This window comes from Armigeres subalbatus, chromosome 1 (genome assembly GCF_024139115.2).
Source record: "Armigeres subalbatus isolate Guangzhou_Male chromosome 1, GZ_Asu_2, whole genome shotgun sequence".
NCBI classification, from domain to species: Eukaryota; Metazoa; Arthropoda; class Insecta; order Diptera; family Culicidae; genus Armigeres; species Armigeres subalbatus.
The window spans coordinates 199,620,300-199,636,136 of NC_085139.1; the positions used below are offsets into that span (position 1 = coordinate 199,620,300).

The 15,837-nt window shown below is 37.2% G+C and overlaps 1 protein-coding gene across 14 annotated transcripts in view; it reads left to right on the forward strand.

Moving 5' to 3' along the window:
• The first annotated feature begins 854 nt into the window (after positions 1–854).
• The window catches only part of LOC134205673 (protein white), a 54,584-nt gene continuing 39,601 nt past the window's right edge, over positions 855–15,837 (forward strand). The window contains exons 1-3 of one of the 14 annotated variants that reach the window (XR_009978175.1): positions 855–1,316; positions 1,550–1,984; positions 12,355–12,525. Coding sequence is in view for 13 of the 14 variants with exons in the window: in XM_062681173.1 (XP_062537157.1) it covers positions 12,463–12,525 (63 nt within the window). In the remaining variant the exon portion in view is untranslated. The remainder of the gene's footprint in view (positions 1,317–1,549; positions 1,985–12,354; positions 12,526–15,837) is intronic. The other 13 variants (XM_062681173.1, XM_062681174.1, XM_062681175.1 and 10 more) reach the window with 13 other exon arrangements.

A 15,837-nucleotide genomic window follows, 5' to 3' on the forward strand; every position in this document is an offset into this window, starting at 1 on the left:
TCACTAGATTGAACAATTAGTTATGATCCCTTGATCTCAGAGCATTCACCATGAAATGAAAACCAAATGAAGCGGCTCTTGGAATTCGTTAAACTGCATGATTTAAAATACAAATTTGAACTCTTTCGCTTAGATAACCTGCCAGCTGTCGGCGTCTCAGATATGTATTGCGAAATCAATGTTACATCAGTTAAGCAGATGTCATGGGGTCATCTCGACTGCTACGCGATCGACGTTTGATGCTTTTCTCAATTCCATAGCATCAGGGTTGGTCAGTTGGGTTTGGTTAGCGATTGTCTATAAATTACGTGACGCTTAGAGGGAGCTGTTATACGAGGTTTGACGATCCATAAAAAAATGGTGCTTCATACAAAAAGTGTGAAAAGGGGAGGGAAACACAGGCGACCCGTGTTCGCCGAATGCTTATTGGTAACTTTATCTTTGAGAGCATTAGCTTCCCAGTTTAAACTTCAAAATATTATAATATAAAAAATTGAGAAAATTCAAATTGATTGTAAATGTATTATACCTGTTCATAGTGGATAATTGTTTGTTCAACATACCTAATTATAAAAAAATGAAAAAAGTTCAATCGCAAAGTAACCACCATCGCCGGTAGCTAACACCGGAGGATAGAACGCCAGCAATGAAAGCTTATCAGTGCGCGCATTACAAGAGTTTCAGTTTATACTCGCACACGTCGTTGCTCTTGTCATGCATTATCTCTCTTGGAAAGACGTCGATTGTCAAGGATCCAAGCTAGGTTCTATTCTCTGTTCAAATAGGAAAAGCTTCTCATTACGTTGGTTCACTCCGGGTCGAACTGTTGGTTGGTCAGTTTGTTTGTACGTACATCCTTCGTCCATCGTTTGCCGACTGTAGCCAATCTTCAAAGAGAAGCCAAATCAACACGAGGTTACTTACCCGAGCAGTTGCGCTTTTCCGTTTAGTTGCATTTCGATCGTCAACTCGGCCGGCCGGTAGCTTGAAAGGGCTCTCGATTCAAAGTTTCACTGTCGCGAGTGTAGTATAGTGCAGTTTTGTAGTTTGCAGGACACCTAATAGCTGGTTCCTCAATTGAGGTGTTTAAATCCTATTCAAAGGTTGGACTGCAACCTGGTGGTTCGCCGGGGGTAGTTGCGTTTGGATTTGCGGTTGACGAGCAGAAGGAGAACGTTAATATACACGACACGAGGAGAATAGAGACCCGGCCCGGCGGGTAATTTGATCCCGCAACATATTTACATCAGTGCAATTTTATTCCGTCTGTCTCCTCGGTTCCTGTGGATGTTCGAATGTGAAAGGTGCGCTCCAATGTATGTAAATTAGACCTGTTCAATACGTTAATATAAAATCCTAATTTCATAGCTTAGATAAATGTGATCTAAATAATTTGGTATTCCGCCCGAATCCTTCAAAACTCCAACCTTAATTCTAATGCAGTCAAAATTTAAATTCATTTGAAGTCCGATCCTAACGGTTTCAAATCCAACCGATGTCTATAATAACTCCAAAATCAGTTTAATATCCTAATTGATCAATGCTCCAGGGACTGCCAAAATTTTGCGATCCGCGATCATGAGATGAGTTGAAGAGTGAATAGGTCTAATATAGATACATACATGACATGCAATGCAATCGACATACCAAGTTGTCTGAAACAAGTGAAGCCCAAAAAAGTTTGTTTTCTTACAAGTTTCCACTATAGTGCGTAAAACGCAGTGCAATTCTCAATTAGAGTGAACGTAAATCAGCTATAACTGCAGTTACACTTTATATACACGCATCAAGCAGAAATCAAGTTCCACGGGTTAGGATACTTCTTCTACAAAGATAGTTGATCAATACACATGGAAAGCCACAAGGAATTCTTGGGAAAATGATTGGATTACCAGTGGAAGATCACAGCCGCAGCATCTCTCGTATCCATTGATTGACGGGAATTGTGCATTGGAGTGAACGAAAAGACAGTTGTATACTAAAGGTAAGCGGTACCTACATATGGCGTTTGTGTTTGTCCACCGTATTACACGTTCTCTTCACGGAACGTTGAGCATGGGCACATACCAGTTCGTTGCTCGCGTGTCTGTTGGTTCCTGTTTGATGAATATGGAAAGGCGGTTTGATATCCGAAAGTCTAACAGTCTAACAGGATTAATGGAAGCTCTTTTGGGAAAACAAGTCGAGGACAATTATGCTGTGTTCTTGGAAATTTGTTACCGGTGAATGGGTCGATAGATTTTCTGTATTTTTTCTTACATTAGAGGGATCATGTTGATCCAAGAAACTTTGTTATAATTTATGCAGACTCAAATATGAGATGAAGGGTCTAAGGCTCCTAGAACACTCTTTGTCATAATGACAAATACTGCACTGATAGGTTAAGTCGTAAGATAGCTGCAATTATATAATGCGGTGAACCCAGCTAGATATCCCAGGGAGCAATTAGAAGCTTGAAAAAAACACTTGAGTTTGAAAGAATCTTAATTACAGCATCTGCAACTTGTTTCAACAGCGAATGCAACTTGTTTCAAGCAAATTGGTCAAGGATAAGTGCCTGAAAATTTACTGACACTTTTGCCACATTTCTTTGGATGGGTGCGCACAGACATACACACACATACACACAGGTGGGCGTGGTAATCGTCGGCTTCGTTGACGATATTACGCTGGAGGTCTACGGCGAATCGATCGAAGAGGTGGAGTTGACTGCAGCCCACTCGATCGCAATTGTGGAGTAGTGGATGAGTTCCAAGAAGTTGGAACTGGCTCACCACAAGACTGACCACAAGACTGACACAGACAAACAGACGTAACAGCTAGAACAATTTCCTGGAAAATTCATCGACCAGTTACTTTACCACCATTTCGTGTATTGCATGTTGCACGGATTATTGTTTAGTACGACAATGTCAACAGACAGCGCTAGTATGAGATGTCAAACTAAAAGTAAACGATGCGTGCGCCTCTAGGTGTGGAACATGTAATCAGTGTAATTTGAAACGACCATTCAGAGCAAGGACGATGAGAATTTCATCAGTGTTACGTCTGTTTGTCTGTGCTGAAGTGGCTGTTGTTAACATCCGAAAGTCGGAGCAACAAGTCTCTCACTTATCATCTCTGTATACATATACGATATGTAGCAAACCGCGAGAGACTTTTTTCGCAAGTTGTCATGATACAGAACTGATTCGGGAGGCTATTCCCCATGATAAATTTCTTTTAGAAAGCTCCAAATGTGGGGAGCACTAGCTCTGATGATGCATTTCAACTTGTTCTACACAGCTGTGCAGTAACCACCACGAAATGAGCGAAAACAGAGCGAGAATCACCATTTTTCTGTAGGTGCTTTCTATCAGATTCTGTTTTTTCGCACTTGTATACAAGTTTGATAAATTTGTTATCATGGCTTGTTATGATTCGGAACAGTTTTGCCTCTCTTTTATCGTTGTTCGTTATCTATTGAGAGCGATTTCTGCAAACCCTGAACGTGACGCATTCACGCCCACAATTCAACGTTCACAATAATGATTAAAACAATAATGGATTTAAAAATGCATGATTTATTGAACAGATATTTTTAAATAGAGTGAGAAAATTATTAACGAACTTAGTATTCAGAAAGAATATAAAATAACAATCTATAACAATATAACAATAGCCATAACAATTATTATAAAAAACTTTAAAAAAACTCCTTCATTAGTTCTGCAGGTAATTCTTCAGATAATAATTTCGTGCTATTTCTCATAAACATTTCTGAAAAATTGCACCGTAGAATTCCTTTTTCCAAATCTTCGAATTTCTTCTGTAGAATCCATAAAATGTTCCGTGAAAGTCCGAATAATTACTTGTGAAAATTTCAAAGAATTTCTCCAAGAATATCACCAATTCCATCCAATTTATACAGAAACTATACCAAAAATGATTAATTACCGAAGAGATCCTGAAAGAATTCCGGTGGAAACTTCAAGACCGGAAACTTCTCCGGGAATTCTTCCAGGAGATCCACCGGCAGTTCCTCCAGGATTTCCTCCGAGAATTTTTCCGCTAGTTCTATCGGCAGTTCCTACGGGGGTTCCTCTGAATTTCTCCAGAATTTCCACCGGGAATTCATTCAGGCTTTCTTTCTGGAATTCATTTAGGCTTCTTCATCAAATTTATATTGAAATTCCGCCAGAAGCTCCTCCGACAATTTCTCTAGGAGCTCCTAAGGGAATTCTCCGGGAGGTCCTCTGATGATGATGATGATGATAATCCAGCTACTTACCCCTACAAAGGATTCAGCTAGATGAGATTTATCTTTAAGGTGAATTCTCCAAGTTTTTTTTTCGAGAATTCTTCTGGTTGTTTCACTGGCCCCCTTCCGGCTAAATCCGGCCCTGGTTACTTCGATAATTCCTCTGAGAGTTCCTCCGGGAATTCTTCCTGCAATTCATCCGAGAGTTCCTCCGGGTGTTCCTCTGCAAATTCCTCTGGGAGTTCCACCAGTAGCTCTTCCAGGAAATCATTCAGACTTTTTTCAGGCAATCATTTAGGCTGTCTTCAGAAACATAGCAGGAAAATTCCTCCCGAAGTTCTCTGGGAGTTCCTCCGGGATGTCCTCTAGGAATCCTGTAGCAGTTCTGTTTGGCGGGTGATATCTTTCTCGTTAAACACACTCGTCGAACGTTGAAACTAGAATGTTTTATTAATCAAAAGTTCTTAACTTAACCTGAGCTCACATTTGGAGGTACCTGAAGTCAGTATGTATAACTAGCCAATCAGTGATCGATGCACTGATCGGGAGAGAGATAGCAAAATAGAAACCACACCGTCGGCACTAACGTGCGATGGGTAGCTTGGGAAGATCTTGGCCTAGAAACAACCATAAAGTGATTACTCTTTAAAATGACACTTCCAAAGCATATGCATTGCATTGAGCATTGACTTGATGGGTCGCTGAAGTATGGGGTCTTGAATTATATTCGGAATGACGCAAGGAATGCGTCTGATACGCATGCTACAATCCTTCTAGGAGTTCCTCCTGAAATATCTCCAGGAGTTCTTACGGGAGTTCCTCCGGCAGTTCCTTCAGGAATTCCTCGGGGAGATCCATCGGCAGTTTCTACGAGAATTCTTCCGGGAGTTTCACATGCAGTTCCTCTGGGTATTCGTCTGAGAATGAACTCCCGGAGGAACTTCCAGAGTAATTTCCGGAGGAATTTGTGGAGAAATTCTCAGAGGAGTTCTCGAAAGAACTGCGGGTGGAACTTTTGGAGGCTTTTCTTGAAGAACTACAGGAAGAATTTCCGCAGGAAATCCTGGAAAAATTCCCGGAGAAACTCTCGTAAGAACTCCCGGATGAACTCCCAAATGAACTTCCGGAGGAACTCCCAGAGAAATTCTCGGAGGAACTTCTGGAGGAATTTGAAGATAAATTCCTAAAAAAAAAGCCTAAATGGATTCCTGAAAGAAACCGTGAATAAATTCCCGGAGGAACTACTGGTGGAACCCCCGGAGGAATTTTCAGAGGAACAGCCGGTAGAATATCCGGAGTTGATTTTCTTGAGGAACTTCCGAAATCTCATTTCCCGTGCAATTCCTGACAAATACTTCCAGGAATTCCCTGTGAAGTTCCTGGAGGGATTCCCGGAGGAACTCTTGGAAAAACTCCTGGAGGAGCTCCCAGAGGAACTCGCACAAGCACTTCTACTTGGCTACTTGGGCTACTTGGAAAGCAGGCAATGCGCTGGCACGATACCATGGTGTTCTTCTAAAAAAGCGAGTCACGATGTTCGGTGCTGCAAGGACACGCAGCTAACCGCGAGGGTGCGTTGTGCACTGGTCGGGGATGTAGTCCTGCCTCCCTCGATTGCTGTTGGAGGTGGTCCCTAACCCCGCACTTCTTTGACGTCCAACCCAGGAAGTATGTTGAGCAGAGTCCCCCTCCATTGCTTAGAAAAAAGTAATGGGTAATGTTTTAAACATAACCGCGAGTAGACGTAGGACTTTACTTTACGTATTTACATTTAACTTTTGAATTTATGGGGTTTGATTATAGGTATTGATATTGGAAACGACAACTTTCATACTGTGTAGAATTATTAGCGATTTGTTTTTTTTTCAAAACTTCTGAAAATAAAACCAATACAAACATACAAACCAATACCAATACATAATAATAATTACTTTGTTTCTAACTATTAAAGCCTTATTTACTTAAGCAAATTTAGGGCATTTATATATTTCTTATGATACTAAAGTTTAAGAATGCTATTAATGAGATTTTTAGACCTGGCAAAATGTGCTATTTTAGGGAAACTGTCCCGTTTTCCATTTTATTGGACATATATTTATCTTATCGCCAAACAAAAAATTACAGCACTAATTTTGTCGCTTAGAAACGAGTCGAGGAGCAGTAAAGTAACCCTACTAAAATAGAGGAGATACTGCTTATACCCCAAAGAAAAATAATTTTTGCAATTCCTGATCATAATACCTACCTAGTTTACAGTTCGTCTTTGAGTGACAAAACGGCCTACTTTTCCATACCAACGAGTAAGTAAAAATGTTCAAATAGTGTCGCGTAATAAATTAAATAGTTTGATATCCATGACATCAGCATTTTAAAATGCAAGCTCATCTATCGCTTCAAGGCTTGTTGAGCTATGCAATGTGGCACGATAACATGGAATATGATTGTTCTTCGCAGCAACATGATTTGTTGGTAAGAATGATCATGTTAAGTAAATCAGTTTGTACCGTTTTGCTACAGATTACAGATAAAATAATGTTTACTAAAATATTCTACTACAACTTATTTTTTGCCAACTTTTTTAAAACATTTATATGTAATACGGCGAAATTTTATAATCTAAAATATATCATCACCTTTGCTAATTGTGCATCATTTAAATGCCAAATTTTCTAAGGAGAACCTGCAACAATTTCATAAGGAATTCCTCAAAGAATTTCCAACGGATTTTTCAAAGGAATTTCAGAAGGAATTACTAGATGAGTTTCCTAATTCCAAATAGAATTTCAGTAGATATTCTTATTGGAATTCCTTCGGAAACTTCCTCAGGATCTCCTTCGAAATCTCCTTATCAGGGTGTCTACTCATCTGTGAAAACAAAATTCCCTGATTTTTCCAGGTTTTTTCCAGGTGTTTTACATTAATTTCCAGGAAAAAACAAACGTGCCATATATAGATTTTAGCAGCAAAATAATCATTTCAAAAAAGTAAATATTGCGAAAAATATTATTTAAAAAAATATTTTGGTGGCTTCACAAAAACAATATTGTAAATTACTTAAGAAATTCCTCCAGGAATTCTTCGCAAGTTCACCCAGAAATTGCTTCAGCCATTCAATCAAAATACCTTCTGGAATCACATAGGAAGTTTCTCCAGGTATTCCTTTGAAAATATCTTCATAGATTCCATCGAAAAATCCTCCGGATTTTAGGAATTGCTTCAGAACTTCCTCCAGGATTTAATTTGAAAATTTATTTGCTCAAACTTTAGAAGACATCTCAAGGAATTGTTTCCAAAATTTCTTTTAGAGATGCATTTGGCGATTTCTTTACGATTTTTTTTTAAATTTCCTTAGGAATTTTATTTCAGCTGTTTTTTTTAAAGAAACTTTAAAAAACTAGAAAACTACGGAAATATGTTTGGAAATTTCTTCAGGAAATCCTTCAGAACTTCTTACGAAAACTCCTTCAAGAAATGTGTTGATGCAAAAATATGAGATCGCTGGGTCCATGACGTTAGGCATAATACCTTCTTTATGTTGTAGGCTGTTTTTGGGGCATTTTATGCTTAACATATTTTATGCCTAGCGTACTCATGCCTAACAGTAGATGCATAAGTATTAGATTGCTAATGTCGTTCCTGTTCGCGTGACTAACATCTAGGTCACTTTGATCTGGCAGCCAAAGTACCGGTACTACAAGTGTCAAACCAATGTTGGTAATGAAACAAAACATGCACTACAACATTATACATAACAAACCGACAAGTTAGGCTTGTGAAAGCATATTTTGGCAAAATACTTTTATTGACTACAGCGCCACTAGCGTTCTAGTACTTATGCTTCTACTTGCCTAACGTCTTTATACCTGTTCGCGTGACCAACATCTAGTTTGCTTGGACCTAGCAGCCAAGGTATCGGTACTATGAGTGTCAAACGGCCAAGTTATAGCCTATTCAGATTACGCCATTTATGATCATAAATATCATGATGAACAACAACCTGATGCCATCAGTCATCACCATACATTCAATTTTCTTTCTCCGCTTTAAAGCTATCACTATCAGTACACTGTTTGTCATAATGACAAATATTTGTCAAGTCAGCCCATGTCGAATTCTAATCGGTATGATAGATGTCCGGATCAACTTGACAAATATTTGTCATTATAACAAACAGTGGATTGCGGGCTTAACACGATATTTATTACGATAAATAATCTAATCGTAATCTGAATAAGCTATTAAGCTTATTGAACCATATTTTGGCAGAATAATTTCAACGATTACAGCGCCACTAGCGTTCTATTACTGCTTTACTGTAAAAACCTTCGAAAAATGCGACAGATTTTTTTTTGAAATTCCTTGGGACTTTTTAAGAACTCATTCAGAAGTATCTTAAGGAAAACTTTAGAAAACACCTGGAGGAGTTTTTCCGGATATTTTGCTTTTAAGAATTCTTTGGAAATACTTCGAGAATTCTTTTCGATTTTTATCTTGGAAATTCCTCCAGAAATTATTTTATAAAATTACTAATCATTCTTATGAACACTTTTTTTAGTGATTTCTTTGAATAATTCCTTGGAAAACTGATCCCGAAATTCTTTCGGAAGTTCCTCCAGGAATTGCTTTGAAAAATTTAGTATTTTTAAATATATTCCTAAAAAAATTCCGAGGGAATAATCAAAAAAATTTACAAAGCAATCCCTAACCGATTTCCCGAATAAATTCCTAGATTCCACCAAGAATAGCTTCGGAAATTCTCCAGGAATTCCTCAGAAGATGGCAAAACGTTTTTTGCGGAACAACGATCCCATAACGTTCACTACATTCTCAATAGATTTGATTGGTATATTTATTCAAATATTTTTAAAATCTTTTTATCTCTCACTCATGATCACCGGGTATTCAAATTTCCCTGATTATGTCAGGAATTCCCTGATAATTCCAGGTATTTTCCAGCTGGGAAGAAATTCCCTGATAATTCCAGGTTTTCCAGGTTTTTCCAGGTAGTAGACACCCTGCTTATGGAGTTGATCCGTCTTTTAAGTTTACCAGTAGCTCATTCTAAAAATACCAAGGTTCTAGCACAAAATTCTAGGAAATTCCTGGGGAACCTCTGAAAAAAATCCTAAAGGAACTTTCAAAGGAACTACTGAAAAAATTCCGACATTCTTAGAATACATCGAGATTTCCTTTGGATATTCCTTCGAGACTTCTTTTAAAAACTCTCTCGAAAAATCCTTCGGAAATAACTTCGGAAATTATTCTAAAAATTACTTTTTAAATTCCTCCGGATGTTCTTTAAAAAATTGAAAGAAGAAATTTTAAGAATTACTTCAGAATTTACCTCAGAAATTCCTTTTGAATTTAGAACTTCCACTTGGAACTCCTTCGGAAATACTAATCATTCATTTGGAAACCCCTTTTAGGAATCCCAAACTTCTTCGCAAGCAGCTTCCGCAATTACTTCAGAAATACCTACGGAAAATATTTTGAAAATTCCTTCAAAAATTCCATCGAACATTCTTTTGGGATTTTGTTCGGAAATTTCTTTAGGTTTGAAAAATTTGCATAGGAACTTTTTTCAGAAATTGGTTTAGGAATTTCTTGGGGCTTTTCTTTTGATTTTTTTTTAAGAAATCCCTCGGGAACTAAATTGGAAATTCCTTCAGAAATACCTTTGAAAATTCCTCTAGAGATTCTTTTACAAATTCCTTTAATTGATTTTTTGAAAATTCCTAATGGAATTTCTTCAGAAATCCCTTTAAGAATGTTTTGACCTATTCCGTTTAAAATTCAATAGATAATTCCTTCAAACATTTTGCTGGAAATGCCTTATGAGCCTTCTCCGATATTTCATCAGGAATTACCTCGAAAATTACTTCGAAAAGTCGCTCAAGCACTCATTCGGAAATTTCTCCAGGAGTCCCATCAGAAACTATTCCATTCTTCAGTACACAAAATTTCAGATAGAATTATTTTGTATGGTTTTACTGAAGGAATCTCCGAAGGAAAACCTGAAGAGAATCTCAAAAGAATGCCTATAAGAATTTTCAAAGAAATTCTCAAATGAATTTAAAAAAAAAAAATATTGCCACGGAAAGCAAGCCCTGTGTTCATAAGCTATTTCATGTACTTTTTATAGATAATAAATAAGGAATTTATTTACTGTACTAATTTTTCACTTCTCATTTCTCACTTCTCGTTTCTTACTTTTAATTTCTTACTTCTCTCTTCTCACTTCTCATTTTCCACTTCTCCCTACTTACTTCCTACTACCCACTTTTCACTTCTCACTCATTGTAGTGCCTGTCCTCTATAGAGGCCGTTAAAAGCTGATTAATTCAGAGAATCATATTTTCCCGAAGTATGAAAAGAACTTTCAGATTTTTATGTCGTTGCGTCACAAAGTTATAGCGTTATTTTGGGTGTGCTGAAGTTGAAATGGATTTCAATGCACTTCAAAGGAAGGTTCAAAATAAAAAAAAAATAAAAAAAAAGACTCACGTGTAATCGAGTTTCACTGTTTCAGGAGAAGAACATCACAACTTTTTTGAAATGTGAATTAATGTTCATCGGCTAGCTATGTTTGTTATATGTTGTATGAGGCCAAAATACCCAATAAAATCGATACAATTGGGAGGTTCCCCCCCTGTTTCCCATTAGTATTGTCACATATTACATGCACCAGAAAGACTGGGAAATAGTAAAACCCTATATTTCCCAGATAAAGTAATTAGTATTTAGTCTTGCGCTTGAAAAAAAAAACAAACAATTAAAAAATACAATATGAAGCAAGAGTACATGACATTGCGACAATTTATACGAGGTGCAAGTTTTGAAATACGGTAGCTTTATTTTCCTAAGCTGATAAGTTCATTTCTAATCGAGCATTTTAGTTGCTTTGCTTATCCCGTAGAAGAAAGTTCTACCACGTTCTACGTAGCTTCGAATACAGATAATACTATCTAGCGTTTTGTTTTTGCCTTTGGTGCACATCAATTTGTAAAAAGACAAAATTTTGATAGAAGAACCGGAAGAGAAATTGAAATAATGTCAGTGTTTGGCTTTCTTGTACACCAAGGTGTACCGAAAGGCTATATGATCGCTTCACAAATGAACTTTTGATGGGAGACCCACAGGGCCGATATTCACATACTTAATGACTCAGCACGACGAATTGAGGTTAAATATGATGATTACAACCATATTTATTTAAAAAAAAAATCTATCCTTAGAAGACTTCTATAGAAAGGGTGGGCGAATCAATGGAAAACAAGGAGAGTGTGGGGAAGAGTCTTGTTTAGAAACCAAATAATTTAGTGTAACTTTTGAACCCCTACGGAGGGTGAAAGTAATTTTTGACAACCAAAAAAGTAACAATAATAATGCTTGGCGGCGTGGTGGAAAATGGTGAACGGTGCAGACGCTTGAATCACGAGTTATACCAAGTGTACAAAAATGCAGTCATCGGCAGGCTGATAAAATACGGCATATTACAGTGGGCTGGACCTGGAAACTAGTACTAACTCGTCTGATGACAAGTGGAGACAATTCGCGTTTGATAATTTTCTTAGCTTGTCATAAGACGAGTTTGTACAATCCCATTGAATTCCACCACTTAATTGTATCTTGACAGATACGTATTTCGACCTCAACAGTAAGGCCGTCTTCAGTGTCTCGTACTTGACTCGACTTAATAATACACACTCGACTATAATAATACGACAAAATAATTTTCTTAACAATTTTTTTAGTTCTTTTTCTGTTATCGTCACGCTTATACTGCCATGTGGGACAAATATACGATTGTGGGCAGTGGAATGGGTTTCAAAAAGCGTGATAATCCATTAAAACATATTTTTTTAGTTTATATAAAAATCGTGACGAAGGGGAGGCGGCTCAAAAATTTCTTATTTCTATGTGATGTTCTGGTTGGAACTTCCTGAAATAATTTATGCAACTCGTTGCAAAACTTGATTTTTTCCGTACTAGTACACTCATCGCATAGATTATTATTTCAGTCTACCGAACTTATCAAAAAAAATTACTTCACTGACCAATACAATAATTTACGGCGGCTCTTACAAAGTATGCTTTATCATCACTATTCACAGATTTCGGGAATTAAACCCAACAAAGTGCTGTGCCGCGCCAAGAGGAAGCAGGATTCCTCGAAAGAAAATACGCTACTGTTCCGATAAGAACGGCCAACCAGCACCACCATGACAATTAACACAGACGACCAGTATGCCGATAATGAAAGCAAAAGCAACATCACGTCTAGAGTAAGTATAGATCACGCCCGTTTCTTTTCCTTGTTGGGTTCATTCTGGATTAGCCGTCAGATTCAATAACCGTATCGTTATTTTAGCTACATAATAATCATTAAAAGAAACCTTACGACTTCATTGAAGATTAAACGCATCGTTCAAATATGCGAATAATAAATGCTGTTTTGATAACAGAGCAACGGATTAATTGCATTTGCAAATTTCACTTCAGTTTCTAATGAAATTGAAATTATAATAGGCGGAAATTGGGTTTATTTTTGAATAAATGAACAGAAGATAAAAATAATAAAAAAATTGATCAAATTGAAACAATTCACTCTATAGGGTATGAATGGCTAGTGAATGACATCAGCAGAACTGAAGTCATATGAAATCGATAGTTTCTTCCTTTACGCAACGGTAATTCTATTAATGACGGATCGCGTTACATGACGCGTCTATCGAATATGATACCATTATTCCTTAGTTCTGTTTTGATGAGCGACGATGGCAACAATTTTATGATCTACAATTGAAAAAAGAATATATATATCCTCAAATTGAATCCCGTTAGAATACAATACAAAACTACTTCACGCTTTAAGGGGCCCAAATCTACTAAAAAGCGACAGGCAACGGCGAAAAACAAATTTTCCATTGCCTTACTAAAGTATGCACGTAAAAGATACTTTTCAGGTGAACTGATCATTGATTTACATTTGTGCCGTCGAAAACGTGACGTGATATTGCTGACTTAAAAGGTTATATTGTAACTTTAACTCTTTTGATTAGAGTAATTCGCCAAATGTTGAACGCACGTGCATTTCGTATGGGAGTTCAACATAAGCCATGAGTTTTAGCCGTTCGACAGCCGATTTCCCCATCGAGTAGCTAAATAAATCAATTTTTGCTTTTTTCCTCATATTAATTAATGGGTGGACAAAGTACTCCCATAATAAGTTAACGACATTATGTTGAAATATCCTAAGATTATACAGCAATTTAATTTCAACCTCCCGGGACTCGCACCGTTGTAAAAAGTAAAACGCCTTCGAAAAAAGCACGCTTATCATTCACAAGAGCGACGGGACTACGTGATTGATCCAGGACCATGCGAGTCCAGGAAAATTAAGAATGGGCACTACGAAAACAACGGCTCAGTTATCACTTCACGTTTCGATCACACATATCTACCAAAATAGGGTAACATTACCTAGCCTGGGATCTAACGTTGGCTCATCACGCATATTAATCAATAATTCAGCGAGAATACACCGTTTTGTAGAGAGATATTTATCACTGCATCTTTAAAAAAGTGTATCAAGCATATTTTAATTACATTACGCTAGATTCATGCACTTCTTCGTCTGATAGACGCAATAAAGTTGCGTGGAAAATCACTTCGATTTGGTTTTTAGCAGCCACAGCACGCAGGCTGTGCAAGAGATTTTTTCTTTTGCCCAATTAAATAATTTTCTGAATGGGCTATTTTTCACACATTATATAAATGGATAACAATCACACTATTTTAGAATTCATATCAAATTCACAATTTTCATTAGTACATATAGCGACACGATTAACCCTTTTGTTACCGACAAAAAAAAAACACCCTTACGTTACCGACAGGGTACCCGGGTACCCACGGACTTAAAATGATCATAACATTGTCAGTTTTTCACCGATTTTGACGATTTTGATTGCTACGGATGCAGGAACTTACCCACTATTCGATACATGTTACATAGAACCGATTAGGATTACCTGGTTACCGGAACTCCGGATTAACTGGGCCAAGTAGCAAAGTATGTATAAGTTGAAGATATATATTCAACCAAATGAAGATTTCTTGCGTCATGACTAATAAACTTCGTTGGAAATTTAAAGAATATAACTTAACTACATTACAGGACCATCTTAAAATTAAATTCCGGAACGGCTATTCTGGAAACAGGTTCCCGTGGGGTCTAAGGTGGCCACAAACTCATTCTGAAGAAACCCTGGCAATATGGGCATCGAAATTCATGAAATTGTTTCGGAAGCATGATCTGATAAGTAATTGAACCACAGGAAGGTTTGACAACGAACCGGTCATCCTGAAACAGGTTCCTGTGGGGCATAAAATGGCCACAAACACATTTTGAAGAAACCCTGGCAATATGGGTATCAAAATTCATGAAATTGTTTCGGAACCATGGTTTGATTAGTAATTGGACCATATGATAGTTTTACAACGGAACAGTCATCCTGGAACAGGTTCCCGTCGGGACTAAAGCAAGGATGTTAACGATCATTCAGTATTTTGCGTTCGATCATTTAGTAGTTTGTCAATAACACATTCCAGAAGCTGAATTTCAAAACATGTTGTATGGTGGACTTCTAGTGCGAAGGTTTTTCTACAACTTTGCCTTATGGTTTGTTATTAGAATTCAACTAATAACGGAGTTAGAGCGCTAGTTACAGTAACTTAAACTAAATGATTGGAATTTTGTTATCATTTAGTCTAAGTTACTGAAACTATAGCTATAACTTCGTTACTAGTGGAACTCAAACAACGAACCGTTAGGCAAAGTTGTAGAAAAACCTTTGCACTAGAAGTCCACCATACAACATATTTTGAAATTCAGCTTCTGGAATGAGTTATTGACAAACTACTAAATGATCGAACGCAAATTACTGAATGATCGTTAACATCCTTGGACTAAAGTGACCACAGGCTCATTTTGAAGAAACTCTAGCAATATGGGTATCAAAATTTATGAAACTGTTTCGGAAGCATGATCTTTTGGGTTATTGGGCCATAAGATGGTTTGACAATGGACCGGTCATTCTCAAACAGGTTCCCGTGGGGCCCCTTATTTAGAAGAAACTCTTGCTATCTTCTTTTTCCGTTATTTCTTGTCAAAAAATAAAAATTAAAATTAAAAAAATAAAAAATTCTTGACAGGTACTCAGAAATGATTTATAATGAACCACATGCGCTGTAAGCATCATTGGTGTTTGCTGAATAATTTACAAAAACAAAAAGAACGACTAAAATTTTCAAAATTTTTTAACATAAAAATTTGGACATGACAAAAGCCCCAAGTAACAATTTTCATGCTTATTAGATTTATTTAATTCTTATAGCGGATTTATGACAGCAGTCACTATGGCTAGTTGCTCAGATTTATTGGCGATCTTATTGCTATCAATAAACCTCTAATAAATCTGCTCGAAAAGCTTCAAACGTCAAATGCCACCTGGTCTTGTTAGTAGCTCTACGGTTGTAGCGAAGAGCGTAATAAGTCCAATTTTCAAAGCTTGATCAAAGCCATATTTTTGGGT